General features: G+C 43.3%; 1 protein-coding gene across 1 annotated transcript in view; it reads left to right on the top strand.

Moving 5' to 3' along the window:
* The first annotated feature begins 11631 nt into the window (after positions 1-11631).
* LOC145398947 (anti-lipopolysaccharide factor-like) overlaps positions 11632-21138 on the top strand; it is a 37997-nt gene continuing 28490 nt past the window's right edge. The window contains exon 1 of the mRNA XM_080271683.1: positions 11632-11802. Coding sequence (XP_080127809.1) covers positions 11681-11802 — 122 coding nt within the window. The 5' untranslated portion in view covers positions 11632-11680. The remainder of the gene's footprint in view (positions 11803-21138) is intronic.

The raw sequence follows: 21138 nt of genomic DNA, 5'->3' as shown, positions 1-21138 counted from the left end.
CCTGGGAGGAAGGTAGGGTCCCGGAGGATTGGAAGTCAGGTATAATTATTCTCTTGTACAAAGGAAAAGGGGAAAAAGAAGTGTGTGGTAATCATAGGGGCATTTGTCTTCTTAGTATAATAGGAAAAGTGTATGGTAGGATACTTATAGACAGAGTTAGAGAAAGAACAGAGAAATTAGTTGGAGAAGAACAGGGAGGCTTTAGGAAGGGAAGAGGTTGTGTAGATCAGATATTCATTCTTAGATCTTTAGTGGAAAAGTTTCTAGAGAAGGGAAAGAAGTTGTATGCGGCATTCATGGATTTAGAGAAAGCATATGACAGGGTGGATAGACAAGGATTGTGGAAAGTGTTAAGAATATATGGAGTAGATGGAAAGTTGTTGAATGCTGTGAAGAGTATGCACGATGGTGCGAAGGCTGCAGTGCGTGTGGATGGTGAACTAAGTGAATTTTTCTCTTTGAAAGTTGGTTTGAAACAGGGATGTGTCATGTCTCCATAGTTGTTCAATCTGTACATGGATGGGGTAATAAAAGAGGTACAAGGTAGGGTAGTGGATGTTGGAGTGGCCCTGGTGAGAGAGGATAGTGTTTGGAAACTCCCTGTACTGTTGTTTGCAGATGATACTGTGTTGTTGAGTGAAGACGAAGGGGAGCTGCAAGGCTTGGTGGATGAGTTTGAGAGAGTGTGTAAGAAACGGAATCTAATGGTGAATGTAGGGAAGAGTAAAGTGATGGTCTTTGAGAGAGGTGAAGTCAGTGAATGTACAGCGAGGTTGGATAGTGAGGAATTGGAAAATGTGAGTACGTTTAAGTACTTGGGTAGTGTGATGAGTAAGGATGGAGGTTTGGAGGGTGAAGTGCTTGAAAGGGTACAGCAGGGAAGAAAGGTTGCTGGTTCTTTGAAAGCAGTGATAAGAAACAGGGAAGTGAGCATGGAAGTGAAAAAGTTACTACATGACAGTATTGTGATACCAACTCTAACGTACGGAAGTGAAGCTTGGACATTGTTGGAAGGACACAAGTCAAGAGTGAGAGCAGTGGAAATGAGTTATTTAAGAGGAGCCTGTGGAGTCACGTGGAGAGACAGGCTGACGAATGAGGATATAAAGGTGCGTTGTGGTGTGGACGTGGATGTGATAGGAAGTGTTATGAGGAACAGACTGAGGTGGTTTGGCCATGTGGAGAGGATGGAGGGTGAAAGACTGACGAAGAGAGTGTATGTGAGTGAGGTGGAGGGGGGAAGAGGGAGGGGGAGGCCGAGGATGAGATGGAGGGATGGGGTGGAGAGGTATATGAGAGAGGGGGGTGTGAGTTGGGAGCAGGGCAGTGAAATGGCGGGGGAAAGGGCGACTTGGAGGCGATTTGTTTGTGGCCACCCCAAACGGGATTGAGGCGTCTGGCAATATATATATATATTCACTCTCATCTTAAATGTCAGGACCAACTGCCTAGCCCCGGGCTCCTGTGCTCCTCGTGGGGCAATGTAGGATTGGATGATGGATGGATGGATGGATATATATAAAGTACATCCCCCTAGTACGCGCCTATATGGGCGGCAGAGGAAGTTGTGTACTAGGAATTTGCGTACTGTGAATACATTAACTTATGGGAAATATTACATATGGGCGGCACCTCCCTTCTTGGGCAACACTTGAGACGCTTTTCAGACCAAAGTATTGTACTATATAGGGAAACTATCTAAGACATATTACCTAAGATAAAGTAGAGCTACAAGATCATGGCTTTACTAGGTAAATCATTGGTGGTAGGTGGTGGTGACCACCATCCACTCACTTTATGTAGTGCTGCCTACTTCTTCCTTACCTTTTATCATTCTTTTTCTTAGCCCTTAGCCGCTGGGGGGTTCCCGGCCGCCGCACACGCCTCCCTACAGGCGATTTCCGAGACTTTGGGAAAAATATCCTTACTTCAAACCCTTATATCTGACAAACTATAATAGCTAGAGATTCAAATGAAAGTTCATAAGACTCACAAACTCTTTCTCTTTCCAATGAAGGTATCCTGAGGTCTCTAGGTGGTCCCGTCGATGAGTAAGGATGAGTTGAAGACGAGTGGTTTTTCATGTTTTGGCGCGCTGCTCCGAGCGCGAGCCACTGGCTGTGGCATTGGCCCAGCCGGCTAGCGTTGGCAGCACTGCCTAGAGTGGTGATTGTAACACTGCCTGTGCATTCTTGGAAGGAATGCGGAAGATTCCACTCGTTTTTTCCACTTCTCCTTACTCACCGCCATGAAAATGAGTCATCACCTGGTTCATGTGGCTCACCCAAGGATTTACCGCCCGCTCCATAATGCCTCTATGCCCCGTAGGCATGTGGGAAAGGAAATATCTCGTCGTTTTTCTGTACTTCTTCCGTAAGGATTATTTCTCCTTTACCTCGTTTTTCTGTTCTCACTTTTTCCGTAAATAATCATATTTCTCCTTTAGTATGACAATTAGAATTGCACTGTACATCACCATTATGTGTAATTACACATTGACAAGTAAATATTGTTGCTCTTTCACGCATTGTCGTAGAGTGTGAGGTGATGGGGGAGGCCGTGGTTGAATCGGTAGAGAGGCGGCCTGCAGTCCTGATGGACCCAGGTTCGAATCCTGGCTGGGGCAGGGAACAGTTTAAGGATTTGAATGTCATGAAAAAGCAGACTTTCCTGATCTACCAGATGACCCGCCGACATGTCATAAAAGTACCCCCGCTAATACCAATACACCAGTCCTGTATGAGACAGCCCTAGCATGTATTCAAAATGGACGGTGGGTGTTAGCGCCGAAGTGGTGACATGTAGAGAGGTGTATGGTATGTAGGAGGACTACTGGGTCTTGAGAGCAGGCTGTGAAGCCTATGCCCAGAGTCGGACACACAAAAAAAAAAAAAAAAAAAAAATATTTGTACTGTAAATCACACTGTTTTGTACTAATCAGGGTTATAGTGAAAATCTTATAAATGTTTCACACAACTAACATTATTTGTACGTCACATCACAGATACACTGATGCTCATACTTGGCACAATCTCCCCGAGTATTGAGTGAAATAATTTAGGTATAGCTAAGCAGGTATTGTTCTTTGTGGCCCGCTCAAATGTGGTTTTCTTTCAGGTAACACATAGGCAAACGCAAAGTATTTCCAATAATTTTCAAATCAATATCCAATACACAGTCTCAATTTGCACTTACTATGAATCACTTATTTGCACTTGTTGAACTTATCATAAATGACTTACATCTTAGGACTTACTATACTTCACTCATCACACTTTTCACTTATTTATGAAAATACACAGACTTGTGCACTGCTGTACATTATTTACACTTTCCCACACACCTGCTCAGTACTCACGCTCGGAGTGATACTCTGAGAAGCATATGGGGCATAGGGGGACCTTGCATTCTGCACATTGGTACGAGGTCTCTTTTCGTGCTGGGGGACGGCATTTGGTTGTGCAGCAGACATGGCACCGCCTGTATGCCAGACGACCTGCTGCTGTTCTCCCGATCTCCATAATCTTGTGCCGACGGAAATACTCAGCACAGCTGAGCCTGTCAGCTGGAGCCGCTGTCCCCCACCTAGCACCTGTCACCTGAGCATTTGAGTATTGCTCAAGGAGTTCGCGTGGAAGCTTTCTGTCAAACTCTCGTAAAGAGAGAGGTTTCTTGACGAGCTCCTTGAACAGTATGAAACTGTTCAGTATGGCGATATCAAGAAGGTGTAAGAACGCCTTCTTGTACCACCTGCAGGACTTACAATGGCAATCGACCTCAGCAATTTGCATGTCCGATTTATCAACCAGCCGCATGTTGATATTGTAATCGCTGACTGCATCTGGCTTTACCACGGGTTCCCTGGTCCTGTAGTCTGTTTTACCAGTTTCCTCCAGCACACCGTTATGAAGCATAGACAACATGTTAACCCGTCTCCTGTCATGCCAGAGAAGGGCTAACATGTTCCCACATTTCTTTGTCAGAAGGGCTCTTTTCTCAGTATTTGCTGGAAATACTGAGAAATTCTTTCTGTTGGCCCTAACAGTTCCACAGGACCCAGTACCATGGTCAAGCAAATACTTTGTCAACGCCGGGGCTGTGTAATAATTATCGGTAAACAGAATGTGGTGCCTGTTGAAATACCTTTCCATCAGCACTTTCACTACTGATGCAGAGAATCCGTGAGGATCATCGCTAGGTATATCAACATCTGTTGCCGAGTAAACTATTACATCCAGCACATATCCAGTTTCACAGTCACAAAGCACAAAGAATTTGAGGCCAAATCTGTGATGCTTTGATGGCACATACTGAATAAATGCAAGCCTGCCCCTGAATAACACCAGTGACTCGTCAATAACCACTTTCTGGAACGGACGGAAAACCCTGGGGAATGACTCAGCATATTCAGGATTGGTCTTATTTCCCATAACCTGTCGTTCGGTGCAGGCCCGTAATTTCGATTGAAATGTAGGAACCTCAGGATTTGCCAGGTACCTATCACGGGCCATGTACTTCCCGAAGACAGGTGTGCCAACGAGTTCATCCACCGACCAATAGTCATGGAGCACATGTTTTTTTACGTGCTCCATCAGCATGGTCAGGGCGAGCCACACAAACATCTCCCCCACCTCAACAGGTATCCATTCACGCATGTGTGTGCTCTCGCTAGCAGGTACGTCCAGCCAACGCACACACATGGCCAGGTGGAAATTTATTTCTTCGACCAGGTACTGCATAACTGCAGTCGTGAAAATTGCCTTGAATAGACTACTAATAGTCCAAAGCCTGGGGGGAAGTGCATCCTCCTGCACAACTGCACCCTCCTCATCAAATGCCGGCACAGTCGGCTCAAAGCCGGCACCATCCTCCAACACAAATGTATCTACTCTACCCACACGTGGTAGAGCAGGCCGTCTGGCAGTTGCGCTGCATTTTCCAATCACTCGTGCACGACCACGTGCACGGCAGGGGTGAGGGGAGGAGAGGGAGAGGGAGAGGGAGAGAGAGAGGTGGGGGAGTAAGTGGGTGATGACTCACCTGACGCAGAACTTTCCTTAGAAGACGCTCGGCGCTGCGTATCACCACGTGGCTCCCGTTTAGGCGATACTACTCCAGAAGGGCCTGGTTGAGGTGATTCTGCCCCTAAAGTGGTAGGCTGAGGTGTGGGGGAGCGGTGGAGGAAGATAACGTCGGCGAGCAGGCAGGGAGAGTGTGGGGGAAATGGCTTTGCAGCGTTTTTTCCGCAGATGTCCGCCAGGTCCACGTCCACTTTCCTGATCTCCTGGGTCATCTACCGCCTCCTCATCACCAAAATCATCGCTCTCGTAGCTGTTCCTTCCTCCTGTAGCAGTCAGAGAGCCCTCTCTGGCATAGGAGAGCGAGTAGGGGATGGATGGCGAGAGAGCGCGCTCTCCACGTGGTAGCTCTCTTTACTCTCAGAAGACGTACTTTCACTAAATGTCCTAGATGACACAGTTTCGTCTAGGTCACGTCCTATGGCACAATCACTAAGCCCTTTCCCTGGCACAAAGGGCATGACTTTAGTGGGGGTCGATGAGGCGATCGGCCCTTCACGTGGTGGAATCGAATCGGATGAGGAAGATGACATGGCTCCTCTCGCTACCACTGCCGAGTACAGACTGAACCGCGCATCCGTGGGGTACCTGTGGGTCCTACCTATCCCGTAGGTATCACAGAAAATGGTTCCATGCGCAAACAGTGGCGGGAAGGTGAGTGCGGTATAGCAAGTCAACTGGCGGCCCTGCACACCCTGAATCCTGTCGTGCATACACGTTAACCGGTGGATAAGGGTTAGGGACGGAAAATTTATTCCACACCGCACTAATTCTTATCAACCTGATTACCTTCCTTGTGTCATTGTTTTAGGATTTTATTTTTTTTAATATTAAGTTGATTTTTTTGTCATCAGATCAAATGATTATGAGTTCGAATTTTTCATCACCCTCGTCTTTTTGTAACTTACGCCTCTTGGGTGGGTGTGAGGGCAGTGATAATTCACCAGCACAGTGGGAGGTAGATGGGTGTGAGTCCGACATTGCTAGGCTACAAACAAGAACTGAATAACTAAGTATACGGTAATTGGAAAACTGTGGTGTGGCAGAGTTTGGCAACAACTCCTGGTGAAGTAGAGTTAGACTCAACGTTCCCATGGAAACCACTGATGCTTCCTCATGCTTGAAATTATGACGCAGAGAGCCATCACCTCATATGAGGTGATCAGCATGGTCAGGGGTGGCCTGCATTTCTAAATTATTAAATATTCGGTATTTGGCAACTGCGGTATAGCAGGGTTTGGCAACAGCTCTAATGGCATAGAAGGAGAGTCAAGGTTCCCATGCAAACCACTGACACTTCCTCATCCTTGAAATTATGGTGAGGAGACCCATCGCCTCATAAGAAGCGATCAGCACTGCCAGGGGTGGTCTGTGTATCACCTCATATGAGGTGATGAGTGCAGCGGAGGTTAAATTCCCACTGCAAGGTGAGGACGGAATCAAGGGCTGCTTGAATCCGCCCAGCCAAAAATTGTGCATTACAGGAAGAGTACCATATTGCAAAATCGTCTGCATAGAAAGAGTATTTAGGATTCCTCGGGATGGGATATGATGACAGAATATCATTGACCATAATACCAATCAAAGTGGGACTAAGCACACTTCCCTGAGATACCCCATTTTCTCGGATAAATGTATCAGATGTTACATTACGGGGCAGCTTAAGAATGAAAGTTCTGTCCCATAAAAACTGGAGATAAAAATAGACAACTTACCTCATAAACCACAAGCATAGAGCTTCATTAATATATTGTGTTGCCACATCAGGTAAAAGGTTTTATGGATGTACAAGACACCCCTATCATGAAATCTTTATTTGCAAATGCCTCAGAAATGCAGTGCTCCAAATTCATTAAATGATCTAGTGAACCACAATGTCGATCATTCAACAAAATTCTTTGACACTAAAACAAAAAGCATCCTGTTATTAACGATTCCTTCCATAACCTTACATGAACAAGAAGTCAACACAATAGGACAAAATGATGTGGGACTCATTGTAAAATGCTAACAGCTTAATCCAATTGCCCTGATTAAGATGTTGGATCATACCGTACGAGATGATGTCTGGTCCAGGACTGATGTCTTCACAGGAATTAAGGGCAAGGAGCACTTATCTATTGTAAACTCATGGTTGTACAGGGAACCTACATCTTCTGTGGCAAAGTCTAATATTTATGGCTCAGCTGTGCGTGTATGATGTTGAAAACGCTGGTCATAATTGGCTGAGCTACTTACATGAGAAAAACCCCTGGCGAGGATGTTAGCTACGTCCACGGGATCATCATAGATGGTGTTATCTACCTGTAGAGTGTTCACAGGGATGGAAGGGCTCTTATTATTTATTAGTTTAGTAGTGGACGAAACTTTGCTTAATGGTGTAGAACGATTCACCGTGGACACAAAATACCACCAGGAGTAACGTTTCGCCCGTTTAATTATTCTCCTTGTCCGTGCCTGTGTGTATGCAATAAAATTTTCCTAAGTAGGCTGACTTTCAATAATCCTGTATCTCCTATTGCGATTCCTGGCTTGTTGGCAATCCGGTGTCCACCAGTGTGCTCTGTGCTTCACATGAACTGTAGTAGTCTTGGGAATGTCAGCCTCAGCCATGTGTAAAATTGAATTGGTTAAATTTTGGACTTTTATATCCATGGTCTATCCAGATATATCTAAATTGGTGACCCTTGAGAAGGACCCCCAATCTTCTTTCTTATAGGTAAATTTTGAAGGTGGAGGATCCGAAATAATGTTGCATGTATAAGAAAGACAGATGGATAAATGATCGTCCCAAGGAGTCGTCATAAGGGTCCCACTAGAAATCTTGATGCATACCTGGGGAGGCCAGACATAAAGTCAATAGCCGAAAAGTTACCAGTACGATCATCTACACGAGTCACTCTCCTATCGTTCAGCAGACAGAGGCTGAACTGTAGTATTCAGCTGGCTACTTGCTCCCCACGACCATCAATCTCAAGCTATCCTATTGATAGTGATGGGCGTTAAGTTGCCCAACACTAAATTTTTTCCAGGAAGGTGGTCAGAAAGTTAATGCATCACCATCAATGGGACCATGTAGTTGACAGTAGAGAAAGCAAATAGACAGATACGTGTTATTAAATTATATTCTGCATGTGACAGCTTCCAGAGTATAATGTAGAACCACATCCGTTTCTGGATATGATTTGTATATGTATATGGCAACTCCGTGACTATCATAGCTTCTATACAGAGTGGTAGTGTTTGAACTGTGAAGGATAAGGTGACTCTCCAAGCGCTTATCCCGTAAAAAAATAACGTCTAACATGATTGCTATTTTGTATAATTTATTCCCAAGAGTCCTATAATTCCACACTAACACAGTGAATGAGACGGTTTAAGGTTTACAAGGGAGGCCAGTGTGCTTTTTTTTTTTTTTTTATGCTGCCTGCCAACAGGCGAACGACTGCCGGGGGACCTATCCTGGTGCTTGTTGATGGAAACCTCAACATTGTCATCAATAACAATACTCCCAGACCCCCCTGAGAAATAGCTAACTTTTCTCTCCCTCGCTGCAGAGGGAGCAGGGAAAATATGAGGACATGGTTGAGAAGGGTGGTCAGGTTAATCTTATTAGACTTGGCAGACTTTGTTTTTGGCCATACTGAATGAGAAGCAGGAGCAGCCTGAGAGTAAATACTGTAGAATTGTAGGAATATTAGTGAGAGAGTTGGACCGTACAGGAGGAGCAGATACGGGGACAGAGTGGATGTCAAGAGTGCTGGGGACAGGGTCAGTTTGCGTCTCTTTTGTGCACATCATGGGAAGGAACACAACCACCAATGCCTAACAGACATTAGGCTTGGGAGTTGCATGCAACTCCCTCACCTTCGTCCCAGCATCGTAATAAGATAAGCCCTCCATTACTTTCACTGTGCAGATCTCTTTTTTCACCTTCCACTTGGAACAATCCCTCGAGGAAGTGGGGTGAGCACCCTTGCAGTGAAAGCAGTATTCAGTCTCGGATGTACAGTGGTGTGCATCATGACCGGCAGCTGCACACTTGCCACACACTACTTTAGTAGCCCGACAAGACTTATCATTTAGCCCATAGATCTGGCATTTAGAGCAGCTAAGGGGATTGGGAATATATGGTCCAGCACTGACAATTTCATAACCAAGTTTGACATTACTGGGAAGAGAAACTTTTCCAAAGGTCAAGATTATCGTAGTTGTCTTTGTCCTTTTGTATTCAGAGAAACGAGTGGTGAAACGGGCATCGATTACATCTTGCTGAGCAAGTTCATTGATGATGGCGTTCTCTTCAATATCATGAGGCCCCTGCAGGTGATAACACTTTTGCAGGAATTCATGGAATGTGGGATCCTCGGCTCAACATCATAACAGTTAAACTTGTGCAAAAAGATCTCCACTAGCAAGTATTTTCACCTGTTCAGCCTTTCCTGCACAGACATCAATCACCTCCTTGCTAATGAAAGGACTGAGGCTGGACAGGGGAGTAGAACCAACTGTAAGAAGCAAGACAGATGCTGTACTGTGTACAGATATCCGGGGGGGGGGGGTATTCTTGTCTGCAATCGGTCAGTCTGGGGGCAGTCAGTCGGTTGAGCTGTGGAATTGTTGGGACCACCTCTACCCCTGGAGGGAAGGGGAGGAGGCGGCAGGGGTGTCCGACATAGAAACCATTTCCCCCACGCGGGAGAAGTGAGAAGAAGGAGAAAAAACGAGCTACGGACAAAAAAAAAAATGGGGGGGGGGAGGTATATCACCTAAGTCTGAGATTAACTTCTCAAACTACTCTTGGGAGGTCACGCCGGTGTCTATTCACACCCCAGAGCGATCAGTGGGGGGACCACTCCAGAGGTAAGTAAGCAAAGGCAATCTCAGCTCAGCAGTACAGACACTTGCGGTACCAAAGTAATAGAGAAGGGAGGGAAATGAGAAACTAGCTAACCTAACTTTAATCACCATAAAGGTGTAAACAAAGCTAATGCCGGTGGGGCAGCTCTATAGCTAGAGGAGAATTCAGCACACGTCCGCTCTCCCCACAACCAAGCATGAAAGTTTAATAAAAATGTTAAAAGTTTCCACTATTTGAAGGTGCAATGAGGTCTAAGAGTGGCTTCGAATGGCTGACGATAACAAGTTTGAGGGCGTTCGACCCGTCCTAAAAGACCTCCCCATGTGCCTCGGTACCCTGGCAGCAAGATGCCGCTTGTTGGACCAAATACATGTCACGCTACGGCAACTATATTTAAGTACATAAACAGCAGAGGATTCCAGAGCATCAGGGATCTGATCCATGAATAAAGAAAAAGAAAGAGATTATCTGAAAAAATAAATTTGGATTATTTTTAGAGCTATTTGGGGACGGAATTCACGCTTCAAATATGTCACTTCCTATGTCCCAGGAAACCATTCAATATTTGGATGGTAACCATAGAACCAAATGACGCCTGGTGATCTAGCGAGTTAAGGCGCTCCAACGATAAGGGTTTACATCTGACAGTTGGGTGAGAATTATTGCTCACATGATATCACGCACTGAAGAGTGAGTCTGGTCACCCTCGCTTTCATGTCGGGTTGTGTAACCCTGACCTGAGCCTTTATGCTCCAGATGAGACGAAGAAAAATAAAATCGATGATATATCATAGATTAACGAATAATAAACAGAAATGTTGTACGAACATGTATCCAAATTCCAACCGTAACTGAGCTATAATAATAACTTTTTGGGCGAAAATGATCTTCATAATTCGTCCATAAGCTCTTTGGTAACTGTAGCTCCATGGCTGGTGAGATTTAGCCACAAGCTGATATAGCATTTTTGCTTAGAATTCCCTCATTATCATTTTCCAGAGTTATGCCCTTTCCTCCCTGGGCTCTCCTCCCTGCTTTCTCTCTCTCTCTCTCTCTCTCTTTCTCTCTGCTTGTGTGTGTGTGTGTGTGTGTGTGTGTGTGTGTGTGTGTGTGTGTGTGTGTGTGTGTGTGTGTGTGTGTGTGTGTGTGCGTGTGTGTGTGGTGTGTGTGTGTGTGTGTGTGTGTGTGTGTGTGTGTGTGTGTGTGTGTGTGTGTGTGTGTGTGTGTGAGAGGCCGAACCTTTGATTACTGTTTAATCTATATTCTTTCTCTGCTCAGACCTTGGAAGGAATTTTTTTTTTATGCCCCCGGAATATGAGGTTTTCTCCACTCCCAGTCGCCTGGCCATTTCCCTGTAATCTCTCTCTCTCTCTCTCTCTCTCTCTCTCTCTCTCTCTCTCTCTCTCTCTCTCTCTTCGTTATATGTATACATTCATCATTTATATCACCTTCACTCGTTCCTTTCGTAGTGCTATTCATAATACACAGAACACAGAAGAGAACTGAACGAATCAAAGCAGTAACGGTGAAGTAGGAAAAAAATGCTCCATTCACGTCATAGAATAACTCATTACATGTCTGTGGTATTTCCCTGGCTTTGTCACGTCATCATTTGTGAACAGGGAGGGATGGTAGGTATATATGAGGAGCCGGGCAGCCGAGTGCATCAGAAGACCTGGTATCGGAGAAGAGTGAAGACCATCTTGGCTCTCTCACAACTGCACTTAACTTGGCCTACGTCATGAAGAAGTCTGTGTTGGTGGCCCTGCTGGTGGTGGCCCTGCTGGGAGCCAGCCTGGCACCCCAGGCACACGCTCAGGGTTGGGAGACACTTGTAGCCGCTCTTGTCCCCAGAATCATTGGGTAAGGTTTTATGTCATTATGCCTCCGCCCTGTTATGGTGAAGGAGGCACTGACTGGAGTGAATGGTCTGTCCGTCCGTGCGTACGTGGGTCCGTGCGTCCGTAACACGATTGTGGGTGCGATATCTCCTGAACACATCTTCGGATTTCCACCAAACTTATGTCAGTGATGCAGTATGAGGGAATGATAAATTATGAGGTCGTCTAGGTTAAACGGTTAAAGGTCGTGGTCATACGGGGTCAACTCAGTTCATCATTGTGGGTGCAATATCTCCTGAACTCCTCGACGAATTTCGACTAAACCTTTGTCAGTGATTCAGTATGAGTGGACAATGAACTGATTTGGTCAGGAAGGTCAAGGGTCAAAGGTCAAAGTCATTTGGGGTCGACTTGGTTTGTTCTTGTGGATGTGATATCTTCTGAGCCTCTCAACGGATTTCGACCAGTGATACAGGATCAAGGGAACGATGAACTGATATGTCGGCAAGGTACAGGGGTCAAAGGTCAGGGTCATATGGTTTCGACTTATTTATTCTCATGGGCCCGATATCTCTTGAACTTTGTGACGGATTTCGACCAAACTGTTGTCAGTAATTCAGTATAAATGATGAACTTATTAGGTCAGCAGGGTTATGCAATTTGCACAGCAAGTCTGTGCACAAGGCTTGGCGGAGGCATACCGAGCGACCCTTTGCGTTGACACCTGGAGGCACGAGTTCTCAGCGTTTCTTTCAGATATGAATGGGAGAAATGGAGTTCCCCCGAGCTAAGCCCTGTATTGGACTATATAGCCCTGCTAGGGTTACAGGAGGGAGCTACCCCTCCCGGCACGGCAGCCCGGGCGAGGCTCGAACTTGCAATCCCCCGATCACAAGTCCAGCGCGCTACCACTGTGCTACCGCGCCCCCCTTCATTCAGATATGAGCTAGGCTGAAAACATATTAGGTTCACATTTTATTTTCACTGTTAAAGGGACTCTTCAGTAGACTTTTTAACATACAGCCAACGTCGTCCTTATACAGGGTGTAACGCGACGTATGACAAAAACTTACATCAATGATCTATCATGTAATTTTGAGTATATTTTGTTCTATAGACATATGCTCTCTGCGATCCCAGTTCAGTACCCAGCATTCGGCTGTTTTGTGTAAAAGCTTCGTCTCTTGCATGTGCCATTAGGTGAGAGCTTCGCAGGGCGACGGGAGACGAGTATTATTAGCTTATACTGTACTGTACATGAAAATCCCATATTCTATCAGTACACACGAGTTTTAAGAAGAAACTTTACGTAGTTTATTGATTCTTTAACGTCAAGGCATGCATTCATGTAATTCTTTTGCACAAATCCACCGTAATTAAGGATCAGATTCAAATTTTATGGCTTGCAAGGGAGTAGGGAGGGAGGGAGGACAGGCTGGAGTGTTGTTGCCAGTTATGTAATATTTGGTTTGTAGGATGTAGCTACCAGCATTATCATAACACCCACAGCTCATTCAGTGAAAGACCATTACTATATTGAGTGACTAGCATCATTTTAAGTCAGGAGTAATATTATTATTCATTACAATTTTTCTGATGCAAGTAAAAGTGGCACCATTTTTTTTTTTTCATATGATGTTGACGTGAGAACAGTGACACAGGCTTGCCAATGTAACGACTATGCAGCTAGACCTATTTTTTGCTTCTACTTGCGGCACTAACGTCCGGCAACATAATATCTAGCTACATTCTGGATATTTTTACCATTTTTAGGTGATATTCTAGAGATTTTATCGGGTTTTCTAGCGATGTTTTGCAGTGTTTATTATCTAGCGACATTCTAGCAAGTTTTCAGGACTAGACTAGCGAGATTGATGAGAAGGACTTGGCAACCCTGCGTCCACTGTCATTTGAACGGGAACATTTGCAGGGGAGGCACACACTTCAAATACTGTTCTCCGCGTTCTGTTGTTCACCGGGTTCAGCTTCACATGTTCATAAAACAGCGTGCCACGTACGTACAGCAATGAAGAATATGCAGACACCGTGTATTTTTTAACGGATTCTGCGATGATAATGCCAGTGCTGCAGAGAGGAACACAGGTGGAGATACCCAATGGCGCCACGTTTACTTGCAGCAGAAAAACTGTGATAAATAAATTTCTTCCTGACATAAAGTGAGGCTAATCTCCCTTTAGAATTACGTTTTTTCACTGAATGAGCTGTGGGTGTTATGATAATGCTGGTAGCTACATCCTACAAACCAAATATTACATAACTGGCAACAACACTCCAGCCTGTCCTCCCTCCCTCCCTACTCCCTTGCAAGCCATAAAATTTGAATCTGATCCTTAATTACGGTGGATTTGTGCAAAAGAATTGCATGAATGCATGCCTTGACGTTAAAGAATCATTAAACTACGTACAGTTTCTTCTTAAAACTCGTGTGTACTGATAGAATATGGGATTTTCATGTACAGTACAGTATAAGCTAATAATACTCGTCTCCCGTCGCCCTGCGAAGCTCTCACCTAATAGCACATGCAAGAGACGAAGCTTTTACACAAAACAGCCGAATGCTGGGTACTGAACTGGGATCGCAGAGAGCATATGTCTATAGAACAAAATATACTCAAAATTACATGATAGATCATTGGTGCAAGTTTTTGTCATACGTCGCGTTACACCCTGTTTTATTTGCATTATGTTAGGTGAGGCTTGGCCGACTATTTATCCTGCTCTGTAATATGGTAACAGTTTAAATCCAATACTGTTGGCAGAGCCAGTGTATGATTCAGTGTGTATTGTGAATTAGTTCCGAGACTCCCAAATTACAGTTTCAGCGAGTATCAGAGCAGTGACAAGGTCCGACATATCCTTTCTGACCATTGAGATTTATGTATATAAATAAATAAATAAATAAATAAATAAACATAGATAGATAGAAAGATATATATATATATATATATATATATATATATATATATATATATATATATATATATATATGCCTGTGGGTGACTCTACACTGAGCGACAAACCAAATGTTTCCTGTACACCAGGAAACCATTTGCTATGTTGTGTGGTAACCATATAATCAAATTTTGGCGCTTGGTGGTTTAGTGGGTAATTATTATGCTCCATTCGGATGGAGCAGGTGAAGGTTTACATCCAAGAGATGGTAGGGGTTGATTGCTCATGTAATGCCACTCAGGGATGAGTGAGGCTGGTCACTCACTTATAATGTCGGGACCAACTGCCTAACCCCGGGCTCCTACGCTCCTCATGAGGCAATGTAAGATTGGATGATATATATATATATATATATATATATATATATATATATATATATATATATATATATATATATATATATATATATATATATATTGTTACGGAACAGAGAAAGATAATGTACACTTTAAGTGAGAATACTAAAAATAACTACTGTCCCGTAAAGTTCCAGGTTCAAAACAAAAGAGTTAGGTAAAATTACAAGTTAAAGATTAATGCTCAAACTAACAACAAAACATTCAGGACTCATAAGGATAATGTAATGGCAAAAAAACAGGTTAAATATATGGTTAACTGCAATAGCCTCTATTAACACGAAATTAGCAAGAGTAAATTTATCTAAGTCAGCCCTGATAAAATGAAAATACACAGGGTAATGCTCAGTTAATGCAAGATAAATTACTACAGATACAAAATATTATTAATGATGACTAACAATAAGAACCTTACATGAATTACAAAAACCTCACTAGTCCTACAAATTAAAAACTTATGCTATACAGTACAAGAACAAAATGCAATAACACTTATACTCAAATTACACAGCTGCTAGATGGTTGGAGACTTCCTGAGCACTCACAATAATAACTGTACAGGGGAGGACAGAGATGTGAACAAAATGAGGAGTAGATCTAAGTGGCAATTAATGTAGAGACTGAGCAAATTATATAGGGGCCGGCAGAGCTTGATACAACTTGTAAGAAGGACGCGCAAATGAAGCCATGGGGACAAAGAGTTGACAATCCCGCTCTGAACAACAGAAAGAACGACTTACTCTACTATAACGGTAGAAGGGGGGGAGTGAGGTAGAACACGCTCGTGATCAAAGAGGCAGCACACTGTACGTTGGAATTACACAAAGGATGATGAAATCATAGGCTATGTAACACCTCCCCACAAAGAAAAAAGAAATTTACAAAGGAAATTTCTTATTACTCTAAAACAATCTGTCTAAAGTCTAGATAAGCAATCTGCAATAACATTTTCTTTCCCCTTGACATGTTGTATGTCTAATGAATACTCCTGAAGAAGTAGACTCCATCTTGTCAATCTCTGATTTTTATCTTTAAACTTACTAAGGAATTTCAGTGGGTTATGATCGGTATAAATGACTATGGGGTCAAAACCAGAACAGAAATAAAATGAAAAATGCTGTAAACCCAAAATCAAGGCCAAAAGCTCTTTCTCAATAGTTGAGTAGTTCTTTTGAGGTGGAGTGAACTTCTTACTGTAATAAGATACAGGGTGTTCAATACCCTGATCATCCTCTTGCAGCAAAACAGCCCCAGTTCCTGTATCACTTGCATCAACAGCCATCTTAAAAGGCTTAGCAAAATTTGGAGTAGCGAGCACTGGCTGACTTAATAGGATAGCTTTAAGTTTGTTGAAAGAGGATTCACAGTTATCGGTCCAGACAAATTTAACTCCCTTTTTCAGTAGGTCTGTAAGTGGTGATACAAGAATTGAAAAGTTAAGAACAAATCTCCTGTAATAACCTACCATTCCCAAAAATCTTTGTAGCTCTTTCCTACTTCTAGGTCTGGGAAGATCACTTATAACCTGAACCTTAGCTCTTGGTGGTGCAACATGTCCATCACCATTTACATACCCAAGGTACTGAACTTTAGCTTGACCAAACTCACACTTTGATAAATTAGCTACAAGATTAGCATGAACCAAACGGTCAAGAAATTTACTGACATGGCATAGGTGATCTTTCCAGTTGTCACTGAAGATTAATACATCATCAATATAAACAACACACCCTGCCAAACCCTCTGTTACAACATTCATGAGCTTCTGAAATGTGGCTGGTGCATTCTTCATACCATATGGCATTACAGAACATGCAAAAGTCCTTCCTAGTGTTACAAAACATGAGATCTCCCTAGCACGTTCAGTCATAGGTACTTGCCAGTATCCCTTTAACAAATCAAACTTACTTATGTACCTAGCCTTTCCGATCTTGTCTATGCAATCTTCCACGCGAGGGAGAGGGTAAGTGTCTGTTTTGGTTATCTGATTAACACGTCTGTAGTCAATGCAAAGCCGCTGTGACCCACCTGGCTTAGGGACTAGAGTGACAGGAGAACTCCACTCGCTCTGACAGGGCTCAATCATCTTGTGGTCCAACAGGTAGCCAAGCTCCTTCTCGATGAGAGGAACTTTCACTGGGTTCACACGGTAAGGAGGCAGTTTAATTGGCTTTGCGTCTCCAACATCGACATCAGGCATCAACACAGTAGTTCTTCCTGGAGTGGCACGGAACACTTGCGGGTACTCCTGCAGTAATGCCGAAAACTCCTGCCTTTCCTCGGGAGGTAGATGAGAAATCTTAGTCTGGAGATCATTCATGATATCAGGATTCTTCCCCAAACTATCATTCAGGCTCATACTGCGTGAGAGAGCTTCACTTGCAGACTCGGGTGGAACAGTTACAGTGCAGACTGGATTATTTTCATCCCGCCTGTGATATAACTTTAGCATGTTGATGTGACATAGTTGCTTGTTCTTTCTACGATCTGGTGTGGCGATGACATAGTTGACATCACTGAGTTTCTTCTCCACAAAATAAGGACCACTAAACTTGGCTTGAAGAGGTTGCCCATGAACCGGTAGCAGAATCAAAACCTGATCTCCTGGCTGAAAGTGGCGTAACCTGGACTTCTTATCATACCAAGTCTTCATCTTCTCCTGAGCAGCTCCTAAATTCTCTCTCACCAGCTGTAAAGCAGTGGACAGCCGTTCTTTGAACTTCATCACATACTCCAGCAGGTTGACGTCATCTTCCTCTGACAGCCAGCATTCCTTGAGTAACTTAAGGGGTCCTCTTACTTCATGGCCAAACACTAGTTCAAAAGGTGAGAAGCCCAGTGATTCATTTGGAGATTCTCTTGCAGCAAACACACCAAATGGAAGACCTTTATCCCAGTCTTTCTGATGTTCCAAACAGTATTTCTTGAGCATCGATTTGAGTGTTTGATGATATCTCTCCAACGCTCCTTGGGTCTGGGGATGGTAAGCTGAAGACGTGATCTGGGTGATGCCCAACTCTTTCAGAGACTCCTTGAAAACGTTTGACATGAAATTACTTCCCCGGTCGGACTGTACCTCCTTGGGCAGACCAAACTTTGTGAAGAACCATAGCATTTCCTTAACCACGTTCTTTGCTGAGATATTTCTAAGTGGAATGGCTTCAGGATAACGAGTAGCCATATCAATCAGGGTCAACACATAAGAAAATCCTGAAGAAATCTTAGGAAGAGGGCCCACAATATCCACCAACACACGGGTGAATGGCGCCTCAAAAGGAAGAATGGGAACTAGAGGTGCAACCTTTTCGGTCTGATTACACTTCCCCACAACTTGACAGGTGTGACAAGACTTACAATACCAGGAAACATCCCTGAAGATACCTGGCCAGTAGAAGTGTTTCAAAAAGCGTGCCACAGTCTTCCTCACTCCAAGGTGTCCTGCCAAACTGGAATCATGAGCCACTCGAATGATATCCTGCCTACAAACACGAGGGATGACAACTTGATGTATAACCTCCCATTCACAGTTGGCTGATGCTGTTGGGGGTCTCCACTTCCTCATAAGTACTCCTGACTTTATATAATAACAAGTAGAAGCACCAGCTGACTCTTCCTCACTGCAAGCAGAGTTAGCTAGACCTTTCAACTCAGGGTCAGCAACCTGCAACTCAACCAACTCTTGACGAGACAAATTATCAACACTACGGGGTACTGCCTCATCTGGTGAGTGGTCCAAATTAGCAAGAAAAGTGTCAGCTAGGATAACATCATCATCATCATTATCCTCTAAATCACCAGTAACTTTAGACTTAGCCCTAGTGACAGCACATGCAGGGAACACATCAGGGACATCACAATCCTGGGTCGCAGCCACTGGCTCACTAGACAACTGAGGAGCTGGACACACTTGACTTCCACCAATATCATTTCCAAGTAAGAAAGTTACACCTGACATTGGGAGTGTCTCAACCAACCCAACCATAACGGAACCATTAACAAAACCAGACTCTAAATTCACTCTGCACAGAGGGACAGAGAAATAATTATTCCCTACACCTTGTAAGATTACAGTTTCATCAGAGGAATTAACATTAGAGCCTAGAACACTGGTCAGCATAAGGGATTGGCAAGCACCTGTATCACGATATATTTTAACTGATTTCCTGTCATTACTGTCCAGAGGACTGACAAAACCATCAGACAGGAAATTAGCACATGAACTCTTGAGAGTGTCACCCACGTTACTGCTCAAAAGAGGAGCTCCATCATGAGAATTTAAGTTACCCCTCAAAGCAGGTTCAGTTAACTCAGTTAAAGAATTCTGGGAACTCTCAAGGGTGGACACTAGACCAATTGACTGAATATTTAAAGACTCCTTTTTGTTCACATCACGCTGTCTCCTGAAACATTTCTCCGTAGTATGACCAAGCTTACTACAATAAGTACATTTACTTTTCTGAAATCTAGAGGTGAAGCTGGTATTTACTTCCTGAGAAACATCATCTTTATTCTCTTTCCTGTTACCTGTACTCTGAGTAGAGGCAACGTACTTACTCTCAGCTTTCCCTTTTTCTCTAGAATATCTCTTGTGAGTGAGAACATATTCATCAGCTAAAACTGCAGCATCAGACAAATTATCTATTCTTTTCTCATCAAGATATAGGCTTACATCTTTATAAATACACCTCTTGAAGTCCTCCAGCAAAATCATCTGCATAAATTTGTCAAAATCAGAATCCACATTCTTAGAACTTAACCACTGCTCTAACAGATCTTCTTTGATTTTTGCATACTCAACATGGGATTGCTCATCTTGTTTATAAGTTGTCCTAAATTTTACTCTATAGGCTTCAGGAACAAGCTCATAGGCCTTAAGAATCAAGCTCTTAACTACATCATAATTATCAGATTGATCCTGAGGCAAAGATGCATAAGTTACTTGAGCTTTACCGGTGAGAACAGTTTGAAGGAGTACTGGCCAATACTCTTTGGGCCAATTAAAACCTGTAGCTACCCTCTCAAACAACTGAAAATACTTTGTTAAATCAGATTCATTAAAAGGAGGGACAAGTTTAACATTTTTAGCCACATCAAAATCATCAGAGCTAGATGATCCAGTTCCACCTTGTTTCATGTGATACTCATGGTCTGCCTGAATCCTAGCAATTTCAACTTGTGCCTCAGCCTCCTTAGCACGAGCCTGAAACTCAGCCTCCTTAACATGAGCCTGAAGCTCAGCCTCCTTAGCATGAGACTCTGCCTCCTTAGCCTGAGACTCAGCCTCCTTAGCACGTGCTTGAAATTCAGCTTCCTTCACACAAGCCTCCTACAGGGCTAGCTGTAACTTAGCTAATTCAATCTGCGTTTGCTCATTTGGAGGAGTTACATTAAACAAGCTTTTATTAATCATGCCAACAATTTGATCTTTAGAATGATGAGAGTGAACTGCAATTCCCAATTGTTGAGCAACAAGCTTAAGTTCATTCTTTGTTCTGTTTTCTACATCACACACTGTTTGCACATTTGACAAAAAATCTTTGGCTTCATCAAGCGTAGTAATAGTAGACATCATGAATAAATCACAGTCACAAAATATCAACCAATATCCTTATGATAATATCCTGAATATCCTGATATGAGGTCGCCAAATTATGTTACGGAATAGAGAAAGATAATGTACACTTTAAGTGAGAATACTAAAAATAACTACTGTCCCGTAAAGTTCCAGGTTCAAAACAAAAGAGTTAGGTAAAATTACAAGTTAAAGTTTAATGCTGAAACTAACAACAAAGCATTCAGGACTCATAAGGATAATGTAATGGCAAAAAAACAGGTTAAATATATGGTTAACTGCAATAGCCTCTATTAACACGAAATTAGCAGATACAAAATATTTTTAATGATGACTAACAATAAGAACCTTACATGAATTACAAAAACCTCACTAGGCCTACAAATTAACAACTTATGCTATACAGTACAAGAACAAAATGCAATAACACTTATACTCAAATTACACAGCTGCTAGA

The sequence above is a fragment of the Coenobita brevimanus genome, chromosome 47 (genome assembly GCF_032717465.1).
Source record: "Coenobita brevimanus isolate Jiangsu-jjx chromosome 47, ASM3271746v2, whole genome shotgun sequence".
Lineage (NCBI taxonomy): Eukaryota > Metazoa > Arthropoda > Malacostraca > Decapoda > Coenobitidae > Coenobita > Coenobita brevimanus.
The sequence above is the reverse complement of the archived record's forward strand: the minus strand, read 5'-3'. Positions and strand labels throughout refer to the sequence as shown.